We start from the raw sequence: 26,971 nt of genomic DNA, 5'->3' as shown, positions 1-26,971 counted from the left end.
AATATTCTTAAATAAGTTGTTTTTTATCAATAAAACTTTAAATTAATAATATTATATATATATATATATATTAAATAACTCAAGATAAAGAAAAAAGGTGTTGAGCTTAGTGGAGGATATTTATTTGAATTGTTTTTAGTTGGATATTTAATATTTTTTAAGAACACTTGATAGTACTTTTAGAAATTGAAAAAAAAAAGTGCTTTTAGAACTTACATTTTTCAATTTTCACATGTTCTAGAGCCCAAGATAGTCCTTAGCTTAAGATTTTAATATATGATAATGATCCAGCGTTAAAGAGTATTTATTTTATTATTATTATTATTGTAAGATAATTGATTATTATGAAATTTAATAGAGAATTCTCATTTAGAGTGAATTGTTCATTCATTTTATATATTCTATTTTAAATTATTATCTTTTTATATATTAATATTCATATTTTAAAAAAAAATTAATCATTATTTTCTTAAAATTATCTACCATCATTATTTTTTCTTCTTCCTAGATTATATAAATAATCTCTGAACACTATTCTTATGCTAAAAATTTGTTAACTTTCAAACTCAATCTTTCCAAGATTTTACCATGAAATTTGTATATATTATTTTTACTTTCAAACTTTTATGGTAAAATTTAAATAAGAGTTTGACGTACTTGTTTGATCTTTGGTATTTTAGATTTTTATTATATAAAAAATTATTTATTATATTAATATTTTTTAATCAATCAAATCTCGATATTTTAATATATATATATATATATTTTAATTTGAGTGAATAAGTATTTTGATAGAAAAATGATGGGACGATCGTTTATTAGGTTACATCGATTTATTTAATAAATTTAATTAGGTTATACTCAATTATTTGACTTCACTTATATTCACAATTGACCTAGCTTAAATTCAAAGCATTAGATATATCATATATTGAGTCAATATTTAATTATATATTTCTCATAATTCATATTCAATAGATTTTAAACTAATTTTTAAACAAAATAAAGTAAAAAATATCAATATTGTTACAAATTCTTTTATTAAAAAACATAAAATCAAGTAAAAATAATGAGTTAATCATAATATTAATTAATATAGTAGAAACATATTGGTTCGGTTATTTGAGTAGGCCATATATATGGCCCTACTATGTCAATTTTATTTAGTGTCCAACCAGTATTGGGTTTTCCCAGCCCATGTAGAAAACATACAAATAAAATTTATCTGCTTTAATTTTAGTAAAAATTAAATTATTTATGATAAAATTTGTATTTATAACTAAATAAAAATTATTATTTTTAATCTTGAACAACTATACAAAATATTTTTATGTTGAAAAGACTAATAAATTTAACTTTAACATCTTGTTTTTTTTTTTTATTAAATGAGTTATCATAGGTGGACTCTAGTCTGTGGACTTGTTGGGCTTATCAGATCGACCCTAGTTATACTCAATAAAAAATAAAAAACTACATATTGCCATAGTTATATGGTATAAAGATTGTGGAATGCTCACTTAGAAAAACCTATCAAACTATTTTTTTAAAGTAGGGTTAAGTTTTAACATAAAAACCAGTACATCAAACGAGCTCCAAATCCAATTAAACCTCTTTCAAACAAAAATTGGTCTGTATATGACTAGCCCAAAAGTCCAATCCTTTTCATGTTAAATGGTTGGGCTTAGATTATTAGCTATTCTGGCCTTAACTACTTCCTTACAAAAATAAACAATAAAGATATAATTTTATAAAATGAATACTAATACATATATATATTCAAGTCAAAAACTATCTTTATGCTTGATTTATAACAAATTTGGATGGAAGAGTCATTTTCTTTAATAAATTTTGAATGAAATTATTTATAATTATAATCGTTCTGTCAAACTAATGATCGATAATTATTATTTCTCTTCATTAGATCAACTTATCGGGTATATGATTCACGTCTTTCAAAATTCAAAAAACAATTAATTTCGATTGCCAATATTTTCTCAAAATATTGGTGTTTATTTATTACAACTAGATAAATGTTGTTATGAAAGGGGACATCCCTCATTGGTTATTGAACATGGCCGGGGTCCAATTCCATGTGACTCCCCCACCATTACCCATGTGTTGCCCCTTCATACACAAACATTATTATGATTATTATTACATTTGCAAATAGTTGAGTTTGGTTTAGATGAAATTACTTAAATTTAATTTCAAATAATTCAATATAATGTCATCATTCATATATTTAAATATTCACCAGCTGTGGATGTCCCACTTCACTTACATTTTCACTCAAAATTATTGCTTCTTCCTTAAGATCTGTTGTTTAATCATGTCCATGTTTGGTCATACATCTTATTATTATTATTAATTATTATTATTATTATTTTGTTTTGCTCAAAAATGAAAAAAAAGTATTCATTATTATGTCTGTTGTTAATTAAGGTGATGCATGTATGTCCAAATGGATGCACTGTTGTAGGACCCATATAGAGGGGATAATGACAGTTGGATGCCCTCTTTTCATTTTCTTATTTCCAAATTATGGTGTATTTAGAATTTTGAATACAATAAATTTACAAAATAGTAAATAAATACACAAGTCTTGAAACAGTAAAACTTATAAAAATAAAATAATAGTTAAAGACAATGTTGTCCATTTCAATGAACATTGTCTACCACAAATCTAATCTCATCAATATATTTTAAATGTTGTCCATTTCAATGTTTCTTTGTTTCTTTCAATATATATTTTCTACATCAATATAGGAGATGTGCATGACCCTTTTAATTTGCTATTAATATATGAATTCTAATATGATTAATGGATGAATAATATCATATAAATTATTATAAACTTGAAAAGTCATTATTAGTCCAAATATGGAAAAGTCATGACTACTAGAGGCGTAAACGAAACCAACCAGCTTTTCATGAATGGTAGCTCGATCAAAATTTGATTGAGTTCGAGCTTTAAATTTCAACTTCGAATAGTTCGCTTTATAAAGTTTTATAAATATTTATACTTATAATATATGTATTAGATTTTTTTATATATAATTGTAAAAACCATAAATATCATTTACATATTTTTTTCCCAAATTCTTTCTCTTCTCTATGTGAACATCTCTCAAACTCATAATTTTTTCTCTTTACTCTCTTACCGTCAAAAGAGCAAATTGATCTTTGACATGCTCAATATTTCACATTTTAGGCCAGAAGAGCAAACTGATTTTTCACATTCAAGTAGCACAAATACAAAAGGGCTTATACCTTATACACCAATCGGTACTGCCATGGTTACCAATTGGTATTACTCTATACCGATTGATTTTGTTCTAATCGGTCTCAATCGGTAGAAATTCTCTCGTTGTTACCCTCTGCGGTAACACCCTCTGCGGTAACACCAATTAGTTCATAATCAATCGGTGATGCTCAGTGAGACTATATCGATTGGTTAAGTGATCAATCAGTGTTGCTCAGTAAGACTATGACGATTGACATTTTAACCGATCGGTATAGATTTTTTTTTTTATGATACATCTGTTATTGAAGCAGATGTTTCTATTTTAGGATTGGTAAAAATTAAAGTAATGATATTAGAGTAATACTTTTGTTTGATAACCAATCGGTGGTGGAGATGGTGTACTACTAGATTTTAGTAGTGTAATATTGTCTAGATCATTGTTAGCTATTTGGATTGTTATTGAGACACTGAATTTTTATTTGATGATTAATAATACTTTATTATTAATAAATTTGTAAAATGAATAATATATTAAGTTAGAAATATTATTTAAATGAGTAAAATATGTAATTTTAATTACTAAAAATAATTTTTGAGTTCAAGTTTGAATAGTTTGAATGGTCAACGAATCGAGTTTAAGTATAAATTTTAGTACTTGATCAAGTTCGAATATATTAATGTAAATCGAGTCAAGATCAAGTAGTATAGTGCTCGACTCGTTTACTCATCTGATCATGAGTCTCATGACCTCGATACACCTTTCAACACTCATAATTTGCACTTCAATTTAAGACGTTTTAAATGAGTGACATTTGTGATATGACACTGAATTTTGACACTTTATTTATCTAACGAGTTATTAGAAAATAAGTGTTTAAAAACATAAAGTTGAAATGGACTAATTAACTCCCTAAAATTTCAACCCAAAAAAAACAATATTTTTCTAAAAAAAAAATCTATATAATTGTATTACATTTTAATATGCATTTATAATATTTTGTAATCGAAATAACAAATTTGGTGTAACATTTTCGGGCAGTATGAAAACAGAAATATATATATATATATATCCGGGCAGCTGCCCGATTCTCTCTTCTTTATATACCCTCCTCCTTCTTCCCAATCAAACATGTTTTCCTGTTTGGTTTGAAAAGAGAAATTACAGAGTTTTTTTTGTCTCTCTCTCTACAAAGTAGTAACATTAATGGAGTCGACATTGAAGATGATGAATGTTGTTGTTATTATGATGATGATAGCAGTGATGGCCGTCTCCTCCGTACAGAATGTGGCGGCTGCAGACCCACCGGCGCCGGGACCTTCAGCTGATGCGGTTGCTGTATTCCCCGCCGCAGTCGCCTCCTTAGTTGCCCTTGCATTCGGTTTCCTTTTCTGATCATGATCAGCAGATTAATATTGGATTCTACATTTTATTTTGCAACCACATCCATGATTTGTTTGATTTCATTCTTCTAGTTAATCAAAATATCTTTCTTCTTTCGGTTTCTGTTTTTCCCCTGTTGTTGTTGATGTATGTCATAGATTAATTACCTTTGTAATTCTTGCCATATTTGTGGAGTTTTCTATAGTAATATTCATCCATTTTAATTTGATTTGTGTGCTCTTATTTGGAATAATTTGAATTTAAAAACTTATCACCATTCAAATTATAATGTTATTTTTTTTTTAAAATTGAAGGAGAACTAAGATGACCAGACGAAATCAAACCCTTGACCTTTTGGTCTCTTAAATCGACTATTATTATTAGGCTAACTATTGACGACTGACAAACTCGATTCAGGACTTTAGGGAGACCGAGAATATCCACATTTTGTTATCGCTAGGCTATAAGAGGGGATAAATTATAATGTTATTAATAAGAAAAGAAACTTAGCAAGCTAATTTAGCTCAACAAAGATATTTTTAAAATATAAAATCTTACTATTTCATAAAATGTTAACTAGTCTTATTTTATAATTTACAAGTTTATAAATAGTTTTGATTTTACAGTTTTATACTACTTTACAATAAAAACATTTATTTATTCAAATAAATAAACTAATATAATTAATTTTATAAATATAATTTATTTATAATGTTATTTACTTAATATTATATTTTAATTAATTTTATATTTAAATATATAAAAAATTTAAAATTGGCGAGATATAAACTAATTATATATATATATATATATATTATAAATAATAATATATAACTAATATCAGAATTGGTGATTTTATATCGACATATCTTGGCATGCTTCAATTGCGATTCAATGCCTATTGAGACTCGATTATCACTAAAATGGAATGTAAATTGACTATATGAAAAAGTAAAATAATCTCGAAAGGGGGTCGCCTAATTCACATTAAGAGTGTGTTGTCATCTATGCCCATATATATGATGTCATTATTCATTCTCTCAAAGAGTGTGTCGGTGAAAATAGAGAGAATAATGTATAAATTTCTATAAAGATCTTTTAACTTATTGTTTTATCATCTAGTTAGTTGGATAATGTTAATGTTTTTAAGATCAAGGTGGTGTAGATATTCAAGATATTTTTTTAATAAAGTTCTTCTATCAAAATGGTGTATTACATAGATTTGCAATGGAGTCGAATAATTTGGGCATCGATAATCAGATGTAAGTATGGTAATGATTGGTCTGATTGATTCACCAAAATGTCTAATTATCCAGCGGGGTATAGCATTTAGAGGGAAATTTATCCTATGTGGAAAAGTTTTGTGAGTAATATAGATTCATTGTGGGGATGGTTCTTCGATTAGATTTTGAGACGACATTTGGTGTAGTGTTAAAAGTCTAGCTTGCTATATATAGATATTTCATAGTTAAGGACATGTTTGATCCTCGGTCTAGTGGTTTCGCTAGCCAAATTAGATATATAAGGAGATTAAACATTATGAAGACTCCGTCCTATAATATAGTTTTACTTTTGGTAGGACGCAAACAAGTATCACCGTCCAAACAAGACATTAATTATGTGTTGGCAAGATATGGATAGTTTATATATGGAACATTTCTACAAGTTGTTTGCTAAATAATTCCATATAATTTTTATTGGGAAATCTTTTGAAGTCAAAGATTCCATTAAATATCTCGTTATTTGGATGAAACGTTATTCATGGTGGAATTCTAACAGATGATATGTACATGAAAAAATTGTATTATAGCTAGTCGTATGTGTTAAGAAAAGATTGAATCGACTAATCACTTACTTTTGCATTGTCGATGGGTGACTAATATTTGGAGCCTTTCGTGAAGTATTACTAGGATTCATTAGGTGATGCCCGAGTCTTTATATAGTTACTAGGAAGTTTGGATCGATGCAGCTGATTTGGTAGACCTACATATTTGGGTTACCATCCTAATTATTATTTGGTGGACAATCTGGTTGGAGAGAAATCGTTGAATTTTTAATGATCATAGTCGTTCGATACATATTATTCATAATACTATTATTTTGATATTTTCTAAGAGTTGTTCAAGAAAGTCAATAGAGTCTGTCGGAGAGTTAATCGTTTTTCTCAAGTATTTACGAGCTCGATAACTTATTAAGTGTTGTTTTTTCTTATTTCTTATTTGTTATTTTAATGTCATCCTTTGTCGTTGTACATAAACGAAATTTTATTTTTATTTTTAATGTATATGATTTTTTTAAAAATAATAATAATAATAATATAACTAATATTTTTCATATTAAACACTTACTATTTATGTGCGAATCTCTAAATTTTTCGAGTCGATTTTGACTGCATTAAAAGTGTCAAGAGTGTAAGAACGGATTCAAGTTTGGGTGGACTTAAAAAATATTGTTGAACTTAAAAAAAAAATAACAGAAAAATTATGAATAAAAGGAATGAATAAATAGAAGTTTTGTCCCATTTTTATGAGTTAGAAAATAAAATAGTTAATTAAATTGAAAAAGTTTAAGAAATTATGAGATTTTTGTCACATTTATACCGTAAAAAATGAATAATTTTTTTGATAGACTTCAAACCAACCGAGCCCTAACATAAATTTTCAAAGAAAAATATAAATTGAGAAATGACAAACTTTAATCGGTTAGTCCAATCCTTCTCATTTAAATTGTTCTACAAATTGTAAAGAAAATGATATATAAAGCACCCTTATACAACACATTTATACAGCACCTACTTAATTTGGCAAAAAAAAATATTTTTTTTCTCTCTTGTATTTTTTTCAATTTATATTTTATTTCTTACCTGGTGCTGTATAAAAATGTTGTATATATCATTTCTAAATTTTAAATTCAAACAAACGGGACCTTCAATCTCCACATGCCTTTGTTTTTGTTTGTGTATTATAAATATTTAAAAAAAATTGAATTATACTTCATTTAAAAGAAAAACTGATTTATTCTGAATCTAGATTTATTTTTTCTTGATAATTCAATAAAAAAAATATTGTTATATATATAATAGATGTGATATAAATTTGTGGCTAATTGAGATATATAGGTACCATTATTAGAGAAGTCATACGGGGATTTGGAAACATATCGATATATAATTTGAGTTGGAGTAAAATATTGATTTAGATAAAATAATATTTTAAAATATATTTTAATTATATATATAATATATTTAAACTCAACCACACTATATTTTAAAACTAAAAAATTTTAAGTTGAAGCAAATAAATTATATAGTCGTATTAATTTCATAAATTATAAAAAACAATTATATATATATATATATTATATTAAAAAATTGTGTAAAAAATAAAAAGAAAAATTGATGCCAATAATTCTAATGTTGGTGGGAAAATGACAAGTCAGCTAGGCTGGCCAATCTTGTTCGGTTAGGTACCATGGGGTTTATTAGTAGGGTCTTGTTTGGAATTTAGTTATTGTCTAGAATGAAATTTGGATTTTGACACATTTACTCTTTTATTAGAAAGATATTAAATTAATTATATATAATAAAAATGGGGTAAAATTATTATTTAATTAAATTATTTAAATAAAATGAAAAAAAAGTTCTAGAATTATGACTGATTTGAGACAGTTTATTAAATTAATAGAAGAAGGATACCAAACAGGACCTAAGTGAATCCAGTTTTTAACTGACGGTTTGGAGGGAAACGGGGAGCTCGTCTCTCTCTCCTCCGCTCTATTCATCTTCTTCTTCGTGTTAATGTGCATGTAAACCTAGAATCGATTTCATTTTGATCGAGGATCTGAACACTGTTTCGAAAGAGTAAAGATGAGAGAGATCATTAGCATTCATATTGGTCAAGCTGGTATTCAGGTTGGGAATTCTTGTTGGGAACTCTATTGCCTTGAACATGGAATCCAGCCCGATGGTACAATGCCTAGGTAATAAATCCTATCTCATAACTGTTTGATTTGATTATTTTCTGTTCAAGGATTCTATCGGAAATCTCATACAGTTTTGATTCGATCGTAAGATTTGTTGAGACTTGAGATGGATTTGTTATGCCTAACATGTTTGATCCAATATTCAATGCGTTTACGTGATGTTCTTCATTTCCAATTGGATTAGATCGCGGACTTTTTGAGATTTGATATTCACCTAAGTGATAGATGATCGCTAGATTTGTTGAGATGAATTTGTTATGCATAACATGTTTGATTCAATATTCAGTGTGTCTATGTGTTGTTCTTCATTTTCAATTGGATTAGATTTAGATCCAGAACTTTTTGAGATTTGAAATTCACCTAAGTGATCGATAATAGCTAGTTTGATGATCTACTTTAACCTTGATTTGTTGAGATGAAATTGTTATGATTCAATATTCAATACGGCTATATGTTGTTCTTCATTTCCAATTTGATTAGATCCTGGACTTTTTGAGATTTGAATTCACCTAAGTGATTGATGATATTGATCTAATTTAACCTTGATTTGTTATGCGTAACATGTTTGATTCAATATTCAATGCCTATGTGTTGTTCTTCATTTCCATTTGGATTAGATCCTGCACTTTTTGAGATTTCAAATTCACCTAAGTGATTAATGATCGCTAGTTTGATCTACTTTAACCTTGATTTGTTGAGATGAATCTGTTATGCGTAACATGTTTGATTCAATATTCAATGCGGCTATATGTTGTTCTTCATTTCCAATTTGATTAGATCCTGGACTTTTTTAGATTTGAATTCACCTAAGTGATTGATGATCGCTAGTTTGATGATCTACTTTAACCTTGATTTGTGTAACTAACATGTTTGATTCAATATTCAATGCGTCTATGTGTGGTTCCATTCTTCATTTCCAATTGTATTAGATCCAGGACATTATGAGATTTGAAATTCACCTAAGTGATTGATGATCCCTAGTTTGATGATCTACTTAAACCTTGATCTTTTAATACGATTTCGAATTGGATAGATCCTGCTAAACCTACTGATTTGAATCTCTCTTGTTATTTCTTCTTTCAGTGATTCATCTGTGGGAGTTGCACACGATGCATTCAATACCTTCTTTAGTGAGACAGGATCAGGAAAGCATGTACCAAGAGCAATTTTTGTTGACCTAGAACCAACTGTTATAGACGAAGTCAGAACAGGTGCATACAGACAGCTTTTTCATCCTGAACAACTAATTTCAGGTAAAGAAGATGCTGCCAACAATTTCGCAAGAGGCCATTACACAGTCGGGAAGGAGATTGTCGATCTTTGCCTCGACAGAGTAAGGAAGCTAGCTGATAATTGTACTGGTTTACAAGGGTTCTTGGTCTTCAATGCTGTTGGTGGTGGTACTGGTTCAGGATTAGGTTCATTACTATTAGAACGACTGTCTGTCGATTATGGAAAGAAATCGAAACTTGGATTCACCATCTTCCCTTCTCCTCAAGTCTCTACAGCTGTTGTTGAACCATACAACAGCGTTCTATCGACTCATTCTCTTCTCGAACACACAGACGTGGCAGTTCTCTTGGATAATGAAGCCATATATGATATTTGCAGGAGATCCTTAGCCATTGAAAGGCCAACATATACAAATCTAAACAGATTAATATCTCAGACCATATCATCTTTGACTACTTCATTAAGATTCGATGGCGCCATTAATGTTGACATCACTGAGTTTCAGACTAACCTTGTTCCTTATCCCCGCATACATTTTATGCTGTCTTCATATGCACCTGTAATCTCAGCTGAAAAGGCTTATCATGAGCAGTTATCTGTACCCGAGATCACCAATTCCGTGTTTGAACCTTCGAGTATGATGGCCAAATGCGATCCAAGGCATGGGAAATACATGGCTTGTTGTTTAATGTATAGAGGAGATGTTGTGCCTAAAGATGTAAATGCTGCTGTTGCTACAATCAAAAGCAAACGGACTGTCCAATTTGTTGATTGGTAAGTGAAACAATCTAAACACACATATCATGTAACATGTTTAAGTAATTGTTTCTCATATAGATTAGGATCTCATAATTATATGATTTTCCTACATGGGCTTGGTTTGTAGGTGTCCAACCGGATTCAAGTGTGGTATAAACTACCAACCGCCTTCAGTTGTCCCGGGTGGGGATCTAGCAAAGGTGCAAAGGGCGGTTTGCATGATCAGCAACAACACAGCAGTGGCTGAGGTGTTCTCGCGCATCAACCATAAGTTCGACTTGATGTATTCGAAGAGGGCATTTGTCCATTGGTACGTGGGTGAAGGAATGGAGGAAGGAGAATTCTCGGAGGCGCGTGAAGATTTGGCTGCCCTCGAGAAAGATTATGAGGAAGTCGGAGCTGAGGCAGTCGAGGAAGAGGAAGAAGCGGGCGATGAGTACTAATTATGCTACGGTTGGTTTCATCCTCCCATCGATTTATGGCGTGCATTTAAAGTTCCCGCTCATTTTGATTGCTTGTATGAAATTTGTGGCATTGTTGGGGCAATTTGTGTATTGTATTGTAATTGTAATTGTTGTTCATTTTGTTGGTGGTGCTAAGAAAAGATTTGATCATTTGGTGGTGTGCTAATAGAAAGTCATATTATTGTTGGTCTTTTAATTGAACTTCTATTAACAAATGCTTTAATTTGATGTCATAATAAACTTTATAAATGTAATTTATACAATTTAGGGTTAGTTGATATTGAGTATAAAAATTTATTTATCTTCAAACTATTACATTGAAAATTTTGGAGGGTCCATCAAAGATAACACTTAAAAAAAAGTGCATTAAAGAGGTGATAAATACTTCATTTATTTATGCAATACAGAAAATAAAATAATAGATATAAAGAATTCAAACAAATATAATGATAAATATTAAAACACACTATAAGACAACACTTCATTAAAGAGGTGATAAATACTTCATTTATTTATATAATATAAAAAAGAAAATAATAAATATAAAGAATCCAAACAAATATAATGATAAATATTAAAACACTTCGCTATAAGACAACACTTCATTAAAGAGGTGGCATTTAAATCTAATAAATTTTGTCGGTCATGGGTTAAAATATTAGAGCATAAAGACGTATTATGTGAAGAAAAAATTATCTTGAATAACATCCAATCTAAATAAATTATGTCATTGATCAATTGAAAAAATCAAACTTTTAAAATTATGTCTTTTTTTTTAAGATGTTCATTTTGAATAACCAAGCATGAAATGTTAAAAGGAGAAGAAACATTATGAAAAGTAAAAACCCATATTTTATTTGAACTATTTTCAATTTAAATATTAATTTTCTAAATAAATAAAAATTATGACCCTTAATTATATTATCCTTTAATGTAATGATGTGGATCTTATTCTTTCCATTGACGAATTGCATGTGGTAATATGATTCTATTACATTTAATAATTAATTAATCTCCCATGCTTAGTGACTCATATAATCAATAAATTATCTTCAAATGTTTCAATTCATCCTAACATACACTTTATATTATTTTCCATTTATAGTAAAAAAATTGGGTTGACCATGGTTATAATAATTTAATTATAACATAAATTATTTTTATTACAAACTTAATATTACACATTATTTTTTTAATTACAATCCTTCTAGAAGATTTATGAGTCTTTCTAGAACCTTTCTAACTCATCAAACTTCCACACAACAACTTGACTGAACGAAGCCGGAAAACTCATCGGGAACATCTATTCTTTCTAATTTACCATCTTGCCCTTCCCCAATGAAGAATCTTAAAGATGCCCCTAGATGGGCCGAACCCATTACTAAACTTTGGGCCCCCAATATCAATCCACAAGCTTCCGCACTCACCGCCGAGTCCAACTCAGCCCAACTCGTCAACCTCCCATCATTTCCCAACCGTGCACACGACCTCGGACTCAGTCCCGGCGTCCACGCCCTCTCGACTCGCCGCCACTCGCCGGTTCTAAGTTGATAAATCTCGGCACTCGACTCAAACGCGCCTTGAAACTCGGTCCGATAACCGCTAATGACCCAGAACTCGTCGCCGATTATTAAACCTTCGCACTCATCTCGTTCTTGACTCATCCGAGTCAACTCAGTCCATTCGTCAGACCTTATATCGTACGTCCATGCCGAGTTCAACGCGTTCTTGTTACCGTCGTGACCGCCGGCGATGTAAACGCGGCCTTTAGTTGCGCCGATGGCGAAGAACGACCGTTTTGACGGCATGTTTTTTCCTTGTCTCCACCGGCGAGTGATGAAATCGTATACGAAGACGGAACTCACCGGGTCGTAACTCGCCGGATCCCAACCGCCCATCACGACGAGTTTCCCTTCCGAACTAGCGATTTGACAAAAGAGTGGGAGGTGATCGGATACCGGAGCGAGTCGGTTCCAGATCTGACTCACTGGGTCGAACAAAGTGATAACACAACTCGGAGAACTCAAACCCGAATTTGTTAACTTGGGTTCTTCGTCGGACGGCGAGATTGACGGCGGAGGGAGGGATTGGAGAAGACAAGCCATGTGGGTTGTGTAACCGAGATGGTTTCTGATTGTGTAGTAATCACGACTCTGAAGAAGGTCCAGCCATCGCCGGCAGGTCCGGGCGGCGGCGGGTTGGGCTGTGTAATGAAGGCGAGATAAGCATTCGAGACCAATCTCGTCGGGAAGACCGGGTATAAGTTGCTCCATGAAAATGAATTATGATGAAGAAATTAAACCCTAATTGAATTTGATAATGAGAAAGAGATGATGAAGATGATGATAGAGTGAGGATATTGATCTTAATATTTATATGCAGAAATCAGGAATGGAAAAACTATGTGTTGAGTCATTAGTGGGGTCTTGAGATAATTTTTTTTTGAAAAATAAAATAAATAAAGAGATAGAATGGAAACAAAATCACTTAAAATATTCAGCTATTTTATATGTTTTATACTGTTATACAAGAAATCTAAAAGTTTATTATAAATTTAAAAATATTTATAATTCAGTTATATAAAAAAATATCTATATTTTAAACTCACTTGTTAGCTTCTTCAACGATCTTCTCAAATCATCGTGAATAATTTTACTTGTACGTTTCAGTGTAAAGATCAATGCCTTGTTCTTGCTATATTTTTATTTTAATCTCCACTAAAAACACTTTTTAAATGAATCACTTCTTATCTATTCTATCAATAAAAATAATTTCTAAAAGACTAAAATACTTTTTTAATTAAAAAAATAAATAAAAAACAACTTTATAATTAATAAATGTGAGGAGAATGTGAAAGAAAGAGAAAAGGTAATATTAGAAAAAACATAATTTATTATTTTAATATTAAATTAGTACCGTACCGTTTGTAATAATTACTTTTAGGTTATTTTAAAAACTTGAATCCGAACGACACCTATGAATCGCTTATCTTTTTTAATTTTGTCTAAAAAATGTTGCATCTATTAATCCTTCTAAAAATAGGCATACATAAATATTTTTAGTATTTCTTTTATATATAATTTAATTTTTCATAATTTAATAATATAGCTTAAATTATAAGAGTTTTTTTTTGCTTCCTAAGATAATAAATGTAACGAATGAGATAATTCAATTTTCACTGATAATATATTAAATATAATTGAAAATTAGAATCACGGTAATTGTGAAAAAAAGTTTTCATTATTAGAATCATATTATATTCACACAAAAAGAATAATAATAATTCAACTTTTCATCTTCCATTTATATATTATTTGTTCTTATGAGAATTGATCTTAATACTTGAACTAAAAATGATTTAATTTATGTCACTAAACTATAATGTGAATTCATTAGCATTTGATAAGGTCTGTTTGGGTTGATTAATTTGTAAACACATATATTGATGGGGTATAGTTATCTCAGTGACCTGGCTAGATTGGCATTGCTTTATTTATCCCCATCATTAAATCACTTTTTTTTTTTAAATCAAACAACTTTTCTTTTTCCTATTTTTTATTATATATATATATATATGATACTTAATTTTTAAAGTGTCCGGATTGCCAAATCGAGAGTTGTGGTTAATTTGGATATTTATGTGAGAGTAAATGGATACTTAGGTCGGATTGTGGGTTGACCCGCCCATAAACTTAAAACGTTTAAAAATAAAATTATAAATGCTATTTGTATGTTTCAAACTTGGAACCTAACAAAAACAAGTATAACTCTTTAACCAACCAGGCTAACAACACTTTATATTTAAAATTTAACACCAAATTTGATGAACACGAGACATTTTAACAATAAAAGTTTAAATTTTTAACTAACTAATATATATATATATATATATATATATATATATATATATATATATAATGATGCTTAATTTTTAAAGTGTCCGAATTGTCGGGTCGAGAGCTGTTGTTAATTTAGATATTTATGTGAGAATAAATGGATACTTGGATAATTTGCAACCTAACAAAACAAGTACAACCTTTAACCAAGTGTGATTGAGATATGGTTTGCCGAGGAATAATAGACCGGTATCATTTGAAAATGGTTACAGAAATATGAATCAAATATTTAATTGACCAAAATGTGAGGTCACGATGCTAATTATTAAAAACTATGAATCAAATATTTGATTGACAAAGTAAAAATGTAAAGTCACGAGATAAGAGATTCATTCGAAAAAAATATGTGATGAAATATGTGAGAAAATAAGTTGTTTATTCGAATTGAATAAAATATGGAATAAAAACGTTATATTTTTTATTTTAATAATTTAAAACATTGAATAAATATTATTAAATTTTTTAAATTTATTTTTATCGTTATCCATCCCCTAGTTTTTAATCGTTGATTGATAACTGATTTTTGCCTACTTAATTCGTCAGTATTTGAGTTTGTTTATATTAACAGAACAATGATAAATATGATTAATTTGGTTTATAACCCGAATATTAAGCGTTTTTATAATAATTTTAAAAAAAATATCAAACACATTTTACGTTTAAACATAATTTACTTTTTACTTTACTATTCATAAGTTGAGTATAAGTAAAACATATCAAACATATCTGATAATAAATTTGAATAAACTAAAACGAATAAATTGAGTACAAAACTGAATCAAACTTATCATACATTTTATTTTTTTAACCCACCAATAATATACAAATAAAAAATTATAAAAATGAGTATATGATATGAGATATAAAACTGAATTATTTAATTTAAATTTATTAGAAAGGATATTGACAGAATACAAAAGTATATAATAATATCTTTTTGGCAACCCAATTTATAAGTGCAAATTGGTCGCTTTCCATCTTTATAACCGGGTAACATTGTCTGCCATATTATTTTAATGATTTCCTTCTAGAACATTTAATTTCCACATTATTACTATAATTTAATTGCATATATATTTGCATGATATATATATATATATATATATATATATATATATATATATATATATATATATATATATATATATATATCTTAATTACATGGGATCCATTTAAAATGTAATTATGTAGCTTTGTAGCCAGTTATCCATCTTTTTGTTATTTATCTTATTTGTTTAAAAAAAATTAAAATTATTTTATAAAAAATGAAAACAAATCATATTGGGTAAAACATATGTTATAAAATATATTATTGTTGACAAATGGAAATCTCATAAAATAAAATAAAATTAGGGTGAAACGTGATTCGTGAAAATATATTGACAAATGGCAAACTCATAAAATAAAATAAAAATAAATAAAAATAAAATGTCTTTATCTAATAAATGTTATTGTTTTTAGCGGCCGACCTATCCTTTAGTGATCCATTTTTTCTTTGTCTAAATTTAGGGAAATCTTGTTATACATATATATTTTATTTTGATAAAAATATATACATTTAATTAATGTGGAAATTATTTATTTTAATTAAGTATATCAGATATATATAAATATATATTTTAAATTAAATTTTATTCTCCAAAATATTTTAAAAATATTTTTTTTAGTTTATACAATATTTATAAGGTTTTGTGATGCGGTGCGAGTCGAAGAGGCGTTTAAGCCTCATTCCACTGCTGCGGATTTTGTTGGTCAGTTGGCTCAGGTTCATCAGACCACTCATGACCGCTTGGTTGCTGCTACTGCCAAGTACAAGGAGAAGGCTGATTCGAGAAGGCGTGCTGTTGATTTTGAAGTTAGTGACTTTGTGTGGGCTATTCTGACTAAGGATCGTTTTCCAGCTCATGAATATAGCAAGCTTGCTGCTAAGAAGATTGGTCCTGTTGAGATTGTGGAGAAGATCAACCCCAATGCTTATCGTTTACGCCTTCCCAGCCATGTGCGTACCTCTGATGTGTTCAATGTGAAGCATCTTGTTCCTTTTGTGGGTGAGTCTTCTTCTGATGAGGATGATGCGGTTCCAGATTCGAGGACGAATCTTTTCTACCCTGGGGGGAATGATGCGGTGCGAGTCGAAGAGGCGTTTATGCGAAAGTTGCAGCATCCGAAAATATCTCGCAAGTGTCAGATTTCGACGATTGCCTAGTGTTTTTCGGGCGGAAACGTTTAGGGGCTCAAAATCGCATTTTTTATTAGTTTCGGGTGTTTTTTGCAATTTATTAAAAGTTGTTTATTTCTTTTGCAAGCTAGGGTTTGAGTATTTAAAGGATCTTAAAACACTTTGTTAGGGGAAGATTATTAATCAGAAAACGAGGTTTCCTCAATATCTATCAACGTTCGGTATTCGTAAGAATCAACGAATCTTGATAAAGGTTCATCCTAGCCACGCACGCTGCATCATTTTGTGTCAAATTTGAGCAGTCTTATTAAGCTTAGGGGTAACATAGGATTTAATTTTTTTTCTTATTAATTATATATTATTACTATTATTTAGTTGAAGAAAAATTCGAATAATTTAATAATGCTCACATCACTCATGTAAGTTTGGGGTATGGGAGTTGAGAAATGGTTGTGTTGAGATTTAATGCAAATTAATTAATTATTATTATTTTATAATTTTATTTCGTCAGCTCCAAACTTAACTTTGTCAACTAGTTTTAATAAATAATAAAAAAATAAATTCATAGGTGTTATTGATACTTATTACAATTATTTAAAAATAAAATTATATTAAAAACTACCTAAATATAATATAATAAACAAATAAAAATATAAAATATTTGTCAACATATATAAAGTATTACACAAAATAAATTAAAAAAAAATACATATAAATTTCAATAACAATCATAGTTAATGTTTTTACATAAATTTAAAATTTTTAAAATATTTAAACCATCTTCAACTGAATATCCGAAATTTTTATTATTGCGGTCATCATTCTACTCTTAATATTGCCTTGATTTTAAATTTTGAATTTTAAAACCAGAATTTATCTTATGAAATTTATTTCAATTAACAAACAACATTCTTTTACATAAATTATTTATTTTAAAAAAATGAAATTGTAATTCAATTTCAATAAGAAATTTCAAATTTGCAGTTCAATTTACTCTAAATTTACTCATTCCATTTGGTCAATAGATATCTAATAAACAAACACTGTATTTTCATTTTTCTTAAATAATTTAATTTTATTATTTTAAATAAGAAGTTTAGATATCAAAATTAAATTGTAAAATAATATTATCAACAAAATCAAAATAATTAAATAAAATTAGAAGTGTTAAATAGAATGAAACTGTAATAATTTTCACGTAATAATTAAGTGTTTAATTATTAAATATTTGTAAAACGAAAATAATAACAAGAGTTTTATTTTTTTGTCGTAAAATGAATTGCGCACATTAATCAATTTATATCTCGTTTTATTATTGTTGTCGGTGAACAAATAAAATGAATAGAAACAATTTTGTAAATGACCAAATTAAACTGATTAATAAATTGAAATCAACATTTTTCAATAAATTCATAACAATTTAATCATATATTTCGATAATATAAAATCAACTTGTCCTATCATATTATTGTATAACAAATTCCAAAAACATCAAAATCAAAAATAAAAGTTGTCCAATAAAGGACGTCACATTATTATGGGGTCATTTGCCCCGGACGTTACTTCTACTTTTCCGTAGGATAAGGTATTCACTTTTTTTTTAATGGGATTAATTATTTATTACTTTCTAAATAATTTATATATTTGTTTATTTTTCTATATTATTTCTTATACACCATGCTATGGTATAATAGGACATAAGCATTAGGGGAAAAAAAAAATCATCTGTAATTTATTATTATTTATAAAAATGAATTAAAATAAATAAATTTGTATTAAAATTGGAAATTATATTATATAAAAAAGACAAAGTTAAAAAGGATATTGATAAAAGCCCAAGTGGGCCTTAAATGGCTAATTGCCACCCAAGTTTTCTTTATTGTCAATGCCGTATTCTTTAATGTGTTTAATCATTTTGTTTTTGAATTTTTTTAAAATCATTTCACTATTTTCTATTCCTCAGTATTATTTATTTCAATAAGTTCATCTTTAAAGAATGTAACACAGCCAAATTAGATATTTTGAAGTATCAAAATTATATTCAAAATTTTTATCAACTGATGTAGAAAAAGATAAAAATCTCATATTACTGAAAACGTCTAAAATAACGTGAATAACATGACCATTCTTAAACTAAAGTAGGGTTTCTTCTTATTTTCAATTAATTTTCTTTTGTGGTCCTATTTTCCACTTTGCCTATCTAAATTTGGTCATATTTTCCGCTTTACCTATCCAAATTTGATTTTAACACTATTTTTATTTGGATCGATAAGTCAACAACTGTAAAAAGCAAATATAACGCGATTTTAAAATGAGTTATATTTGAAGACGACTATAACGCGGTTTTAAAATGAGTTACATTTGAAGACAAGTATAGTCCATAATGTGTCTACTGAAGGAGAAACCTGCGCAGCGAAAATCGAATCATGTGCATACTACATTAGACTGGTAAACATAAGCGTTGACACATAACAATAGAGGTTTTTTCTTTTTTTCTCTAGGGCAACATCTCAATTAAGGGTGTTCTTAGTGGAACCATACCTGATTTGACAAATGAAAATTGGATTCTTTATTCAATATGAAATCAATTCACAACCAATTATATGCATTTTGTTTTGATATTTAAATATGAAATGGGTATCAGATAATATTTACATTTGCATTTGGTTCCATTTCTTGAACTGGCCTGGCCAAATCTGGCTCTAACTAAATCTCCTTCATTTCTACCCCTAAAACATTCACAACCTCAAACATCGAGTTCCTACCACTTTGGATAATCTCATTAAAATGGTGTTGCTGCCGTGGCCCTCCGTCGATCTTCTGCACTCACCGTCGAGTTCAACTCAGCCCAACTCGTCAACCTCCCGTCATTTCGGGAAATGACGGGAGGTTGACGAGTTGGGCTGAGTTGAACTCGACGGTGAGTGCGAAGAACACTCAAGAACAACGATAAAAGGTGACCATTTTAATGAGATGATCAAAGTAGTAGGAACTCGTTGTTTGAACATGTGAATGTTTTTAAGGGCAGAAATGAAAGGGATTTTAAAAGAGCCAGATTTTCCATTTTCTTTCTGGATGAGAAGTGAAGCACATAAAGGCAACTTTCTCTTTTCCAAACAAAAAACCAGTTTAATGATATCATCATAATAATATATATTTATTTATTTATTTAACAAACAAACAAAGACAATTCACACAGTTATCCACTGTCATTTTTTACAGCCCATTTTCCCAATATATTGTTTATAATGTAGGTAGAATATCACAAGATATGTAAAAAAATAAAATTATATGCACTCTATTTTTCAAAAATAAAAAATAAAATTCTCAATATATATTTTTATTTTCTATAAATGTATTTTGTTTTAATTTTTATATATTCTTAATTTTTATTTATTATATATATGTATTTTTATTTATAATATTTAGCTGAATTATTTAATTTAATATGTTTAATTTTAATTATATATATATATATATTTATAAAATATATATTATTTTAATATATTTTATTTTATTTTAATTACTTACTTAAATATTATTAATTTTAATTATATATATTTTATATTAATAAAATAAAGTAATTAGTGGATTAAAGAGTGAATACTTAGGTCGGATTGTGAGTTGACCCGCCCATAGACTTAAAACGGTTAAAAATAAAATTAAAAATGCTATAGGTCTAGTTCGAATTTACAACAAAACAAAACAAGTACAACCCTTTAACCAACTAGACTAATAACACTTTATATTTTGAATTCAACACCAAATTTGATGAACGCGGGACATTTTAACAATATAAGTTCAACTTTTTAACTAATATATATATATATATATATATATATATATATATATATATATATATATATATATATATATATATATATATATATATAATGATGCTTAATTTTTAAAGTGTCCGGATTGCTGGATCGAGAGCTGTGGTTAATTTGGATATATATGTGAGAGTAAATGAATACTTGGGTCGGATTGTGGGTTGACCGCCCATAAATTTAAAACGGTTAAAAATAAAATTATAAATGCTATAAGTATGGTTCGAACTTGCAACCTAACAAAACAAGTCCTACCCTTTAACCAACTAAACTAATAACACTTTATATTTTAAATTCAACACCAAATTTGATAAACGCGGTAGTTCATCAATAGTTTTTAATCGGTCATAATTCTCTTTTTACTCTGCGTTATAGATTATTAGTGAACAATAATGAAAAAATTCCATCATATTTATAGAGATAGAAGACATAATTCATATGGATATAGTAAGTCTCGCCTGGGCTACTTTAATTGTAGTCTTTACATTTTCCTTTTACTCGTAGTATGGGGAAGAAGTGGACTTTAGAAGTCAAACTAATTGAGTTGAGAATCAAACTGTATCAATTGTTTTAGAGATCGTTCTGCAATGTGAGAGTAAATAGATATTTGAGTCGGATTGTGGGTTGACCCGCCCATAAACTTAAAACGGTTAAAAATAAAAATGCTATCACATTTTTACCGTAATATTTTTTTTACGATTTTTTTTATATTATTAATCGTGCAAATGCAAGGGATACATGCTAGTTTAACTAGTAATTAATAAGATTAGAGAAAGAGAAAAGTAATTAGTGAAATTATTATAAGTTTAGAGGAAAAACGTGGGTATTAATTATATAATAATCATGTTTAAATTTTGGGAAAAAAAGGTTATTTATCATTTTATTAAAAATCTCTAAAAAAAAAAAAACGAGACATAGTTAGTTTATTTCTTTATAACAAACTTAGAATGAAGTAAATTTTCAAAGTTAACCAAATAAACACTTAAAAAAACAAGTTAAATGTCATTATTATTATTAAAATACAATCAAATATTAACTATCTTGCCTTGAAATCAATTAACTTTATGACTTCAGAGTATCAAATCCCCATCTATTGCATATGTTCCAATTCATTTCATCCTCCGGAACTCGTCTCCACGTCTAGATTATAGCTCGACAATCAAACGTTACATTTCTCCATACCTTTTCCACACTTCTACGAACTCTCACTCTTTGAATTCCTTTTGCTCTGAAAAGTAGCTTCTATTTTTATAAAACATTTAAAAAAAATAAACTCTTACCAAATTTGATATAACCTTCACTATCTAACCAACTATGTTATATAATAATTCATTGAAACTAACTATAAGCACCAGTCAACATTCTAAGACCCCACAAATGTGTCCTCCATAAGCAGCAAATGACATTTGAACCTTTGAATTTAAAGAACAGAGACATCTTGATATTCCCTTTTGGAAAAGAAATATTTTATTAAAACTAAAATAAACCCAAAGTTACACCTTCTTTCTCCCTTTAGTGAAAAGAAATATAGCACATAGTTATAACATATGATGCTTGATCACTTAACCAGCAGTAAAGACATTCTTCACCAGCCTATCTATTATATATATTGTCTAAACTCAGGACTTGGCTGACGCCTTCTTCCCATATATGAACTTGGAAGGAAAATCATAAGATAAACTTTAGCCAACAAGGTTCATAAAAAAAGAAAGAAGGTCATGGCAGTCGACATTATTGAACTTCGGATGCTAAAGTTTCGAGATAGGACTTCTAGCTAAAAGGCAGAGGATCATACTTGTAACATATAAATGCAAGAAAAAAGGTCAAGGGGATGATGACCTTATGCTTGTAAAATGAGATTATTGATGCTTTCAAATGGTTATATACTCTGATAATGTAAATAATGGTCTAAACTCTAAACCTTGGAGATGATATAAACCAGATTCTATATATACTATTTCATTCACAATTCATCATAATCCAGCTACTCAATCTCAATCCTAATCAACAATCACAATGAAAATATCCAAAGTATTGAAATACCAATAATATAAAGGCATGCACATCATCAATCATATTCATAATTCAAATTTTCAAATAATCATGGATATCAGCTTAGGATTCATAATTCAAGTATTTCTCAATTTCAAGCTCAAGACATAAGAGTAAATTGAATGACTTATTTATTCTCATAAAGAAATTCCTCCTCCCTAATAATTGGTAGAATAAGCATTTGGAGACAACCTTGGAGTGACTAAAGCTGATAGAGGAATGGCCTTTTGAAGTGCAAGTCCAAATATTTCATCCATGTTTAGCTCAACCACATCATCCGGAAGATTCCAATCGAACGAATGAATCATGGTTCCCAATAAGTATTCCACCATCACGATCCCCATTCTAACCCCGGCACAAATCCTCCTACCCGCCCCAAACGGGATCAGCTCGAAATCGTTCCCCCTAGGATCCACCTTTGCCATTTTCCCCTCCAAGAATCGCTCGGGCTTGAACTCCATCGGATTCTCCCACACGGAAGGGTCGCGCCCTATCGCCCATATGTTGACACTAAGTCTCGTGTTTTTAGGGATGTAGTAGCCGTTTACTTCACATGCTTGTGTTGAGATTCGGGGAAGGTTTAGTGGAGTAGAAGGATGCTTGCGAAAAGCTTCTTTGCATATGGCTTGTAGGTATGGCAACTTGGGTAAGTCGGTCTCCTCTAGCCTTCGCTCTTTTCCAATAACTCGGTCCATTTCCTTGTGCGCCTTGGCCATGAGTTTTGGGTTGCTCAACAATTCGGCTAAAGCCCACTCTATCGCACTCGATGATGTATCGGTACCGGCTGATAATAGATCCTTACATGAAAAATTGTTTATAGTCATGCATGCAATAATTATAAAATATAGCAATCAATCTTTTCTTAGAGTGGTAGAGAATAATACCAATAAAACAGCCTTAGTGTTTGTAACACTTAGCCTTTCGTCGCCAAATTTTTCCTCGTGAATTTGAAGTACATCTAGAAGATCGAGACTTTTCTTCCGTTCGTGGGCCGACGCTTTGTGCTCTTCCACGAGCCTCGATAGTAGATCATCAAACTTTTTTTGCAATCGTATCATTTGTTTCTTAATCCCTTGTAGGTCCATTGGCTCCAATATAGGTATGAAATCTCCAATGTTGAAGTAACCCGCAATGGTCATGAGCTCCACCACCATGTCCTTGAACATGTTAGACTCGGACCCTTTGGTCTCAAACACTCTCTTGCTAAGCATAACCTGACCTATCATGTTGGCCATTGCATACGATAGTATATCGGGGACCACAACTGGCTCGCATCTTTTGCTAGACTCGTTCATGGTTCGAAGCATGTGACCGATCTCAACAATCCGAACTCTACCCCATTCATCGAGGGCCTTTTGACCTAGCATATGTAGGTTACTCAATTTTCTGAGTAATCTCCACTTAGGACCATAAGATGCAAATACCATGTCTTGGGCGTTGTATGCGAGGTATGTAGGACCACTATCTACGGGTCGGTTCGAGAAGTTCATATCTAGGGTTTTGAGAAAGGCTCGAGCCGATTCCGGGCTTGACGCCACCACCATGTCGTACATGCCTACCTTCATGTACATGACCGGACCATACTTTTTAGCCATTTGGGCTAAAGAAACATGAGGCATGGATCCCAAATAAGGAAGTGCGCCGAGTAAGGGAAAACCAACTGGTCCGGGAGGAAGTTTGCGTGAAGAATTTAAGTGGAGGAGATAATGAACAAACACTCGAGTTACAAGAAACAATGTTACCCCAAACGCGAGTTCATTGATGAAGTCCATCAAACTTAAAGAATTGAAATGATTTATGTGTTGCATATTCTTATTCTTGACCATAAACCATATGAGATATTTATAGGACCAATATAACACTATTAGGAAACTTAACAGTATTTTTATGATGTTTCCAATCTAACATTAATAACCATGATATTATTTGATAGGTAAATAAATCTTTGTTTTGGTTATTCTTATTAATTTTACTTTACTCTTTAGTTTTTTTTCTAAAAGAGATAAAACATTTCATTACATTCAACCTTAGTTAATAATAAAAATTATATATTATTATATAAATAAAAATATTGAAATGAATCATGAATCCTTTTCTTCATATTGAGAGGGTAAAATATAAAATAAGATTTATATTTAATTTTTTATTAAAAATGTTTTAAATTAAAATATGAGTAGTTCTAATTTTCTTTCACAAAATAAATTCTGTTTATTTATTTTTTTTTGTATAAAATAACAAAAGTAAAAGTTATTTATACCAAAAAGGTTTTAACATTACAAAAACTGGAGAGGTAAAGGATAAAAAATTGGAATGGTTCAAAGTTGTAGAAGATTGTTTTTAATTAAACTTAGTTCACTTGTTCTAATTATTATTTTTTCTTTTGTGTTATTTGATTTGTCATTTTCGTTTAAACATAAAATGTTAGGTTATGGTCTATGTAATGATTGCATATGCTTAACTATGCTTTTGAGCTACTACATAAAAATATGCATTAAAATGGAATTATTTATACATATGGACACATAGAGACAGAAATAAATAAGAGGTGAAATGTATAATTTAAAGGGTCATTTGGAAATTGGATTCTCTTTCACACAAGAGTCCACCACAAATATGGTGATTGCTCATACGAATAAAATCAAAATAAATATGTAAGTTTAAATTAAAAAGTCTACATTAGATATATTGATATATGTGACGTAGATAAGAAAATGACATAAAAATTGATCGATTTTTTTTTTTTATCTTTTATTTTAAAAAAATATAAACCATTTGTCACACGAATATATAAATCATGTTACATTTTTAAATAATAAACTTATAAATTTTCGTGTTTGAAGGATATAATTAAGAAAACATAAGAATTGATTTTATTTTAGAAGATGGTAAAAAGTTTTATAATTCTTCTAACCGTTTAATTAATTATTATTTTTTTCTAAATTCATATGTAATTCTTCAATTCCGCGTGGTGCTAAATTTTTTTTCAAAGAATTGAATTAGAATTTTGAATATAGAAGGCCTTTTTTCTTAATTCTCGTTTATGCTTATTTTTACCATAAACGCAAAATATTAAAAATATTTCATTCTCTTCCAACTTGCCCAACTAAAAATCTTCTAATTTTCGAAAGAGAGTAGAAGAAATTTGACTTTTCGAGGTGCAATGGGCTCTTTCAACTTTGCTTTTTTAATGATGTATGGTGAATTCTGGATAGTAACATTAATTAATGTTTTGTGTAAGAAAGGCTTATTAATAGATATGGCCTAAGGGTACCAAGGAAAAGACAGGATCCTAAAGTAAGCCTAAAGCATATTCATACCCTGGTTCAGCCCATTTTCAATTTAAAATGTCTTCTACTAAAATTTTAAGTGTATATTATTAATAGAGAATTATTCTTTATTACAACTAAGGATAAAGGATTGACGTGAGAAAATATGCAAAAATGTTAGAGTTGAGAAAAAAAAATTACTTTGTAGTACAAGAGGGTTATGCTTCACTTTACTTTGGTACAACATATAACAGTCAAACTTCTATGTCATCTATTACTAATGCCCTTCTTCGAATTTGGGTTCATTAAATAACATGTAGGAAAAAAAAATAATAATGATGAATGATATTGGGAAGGTCAGAATTGTTTTTTTTTTTTTTTTTTTTTTTTTTTTTTTTTTTTTTTTTTTTTTTAGTAAAAGGACTAAAAAGTATTTATATATATATATATATATATAAATAAAATAAAAAATAATAATTTAAAATAAATAAGTATTTTAGTTAAAAACTAGTAATAAATTGATATAAGTGATTGATTGAAAAAATTAACTTGGTATAGATTAAATAAAAACATAAGCCGAACAATGCTAATATGAAAAACTTAGTGTTGAGTAACTTGAGTTGAGAAGGCCAATATATTAAGATGCTCAACAATTAACAATTAAAGAAAAAAAAAAAAAGTAAAAG

The 26,971-nt window shown here is 29.0% G+C and overlaps 3 protein-coding genes across 4 annotated transcripts; 1 reads left to right on the top strand and 2 right to left on the bottom strand.

Moving 5' to 3' along the window:
- Positions 1-8,358: 8,358 nt before the first annotated feature.
- LOC124911372 (tubulin alpha-6 chain-like) lies at positions 8,359-11,258 on the top strand. 2 transcript variants are annotated; one of them, XM_047451849.1, is made up of 4 exons: positions 8,359-8,603; positions 9,690-10,613; positions 10,726-10,848; positions 10,931-11,258. In XM_047451849.1, exons 1-4 carry the CDS (start codon positions 8,491-8,493, stop codon positions 11,226-11,228), a joined length of 1,458 nt encoding a protein of 485 aa, XP_047307805.1. In that variant the 5' UTR covers positions 8,359-8,490; the 3' UTR covers positions 11,229-11,258. The 2 variants fall into 2 exon arrangements, with proteins under 2 accessions (XP_047307805.1, XP_047307804.1); XM_047451848.1 differs by having other exon boundaries at positions 8,368-8,603; positions 10,726-11,258.
- Positions 11,259-12,196: 938 nt separating this feature from the next.
- Positions 12,197-13,403, bottom strand: LOC124911414 (F-box/kelch-repeat protein At2g44130-like). Its single transcript, XM_047451892.1, has one exon. It carries the CDS (start codon positions 13,333-13,335, stop codon positions 12,310-12,312), a length of 1,026 nt encoding a protein of 341 aa, XP_047307848.1. The 5' UTR covers positions 13,336-13,403; the 3' UTR covers positions 12,197-12,309.
- Positions 13,404-23,177: 9,774 nt separating this feature from the next.
- On the bottom strand, positions 23,178-24,791 carry LOC124912726 (flavonoid 3',5'-hydroxylase 1-like). The gene is made up of 2 exons (XM_047453376.1): positions 23,904-24,791; positions 23,178-23,816 (listed from the first exon to the last, which is right to left on the bottom strand). Exons 1-2 carry the CDS (start codon positions 24,789-24,791, stop codon positions 23,178-23,180), a joined length of 1,527 nt encoding a protein of 508 aa, XP_047309332.1.
- Between the last annotated feature and the right edge of the window lie 2,180 nt (positions 24,792-26,971).

The sequence above is a fragment of the Impatiens glandulifera genome, chromosome 8 (assembly GCF_907164915.1).
Source record: "Impatiens glandulifera chromosome 8, dImpGla2.1, whole genome shotgun sequence".
Taxonomy (NCBI): domain Eukaryota; kingdom Viridiplantae; phylum Streptophyta; class Magnoliopsida; order Ericales; family Balsaminaceae; genus Impatiens; species Impatiens glandulifera.
This window is presented reverse-complemented; position numbering and strand designations above follow the sequence as displayed.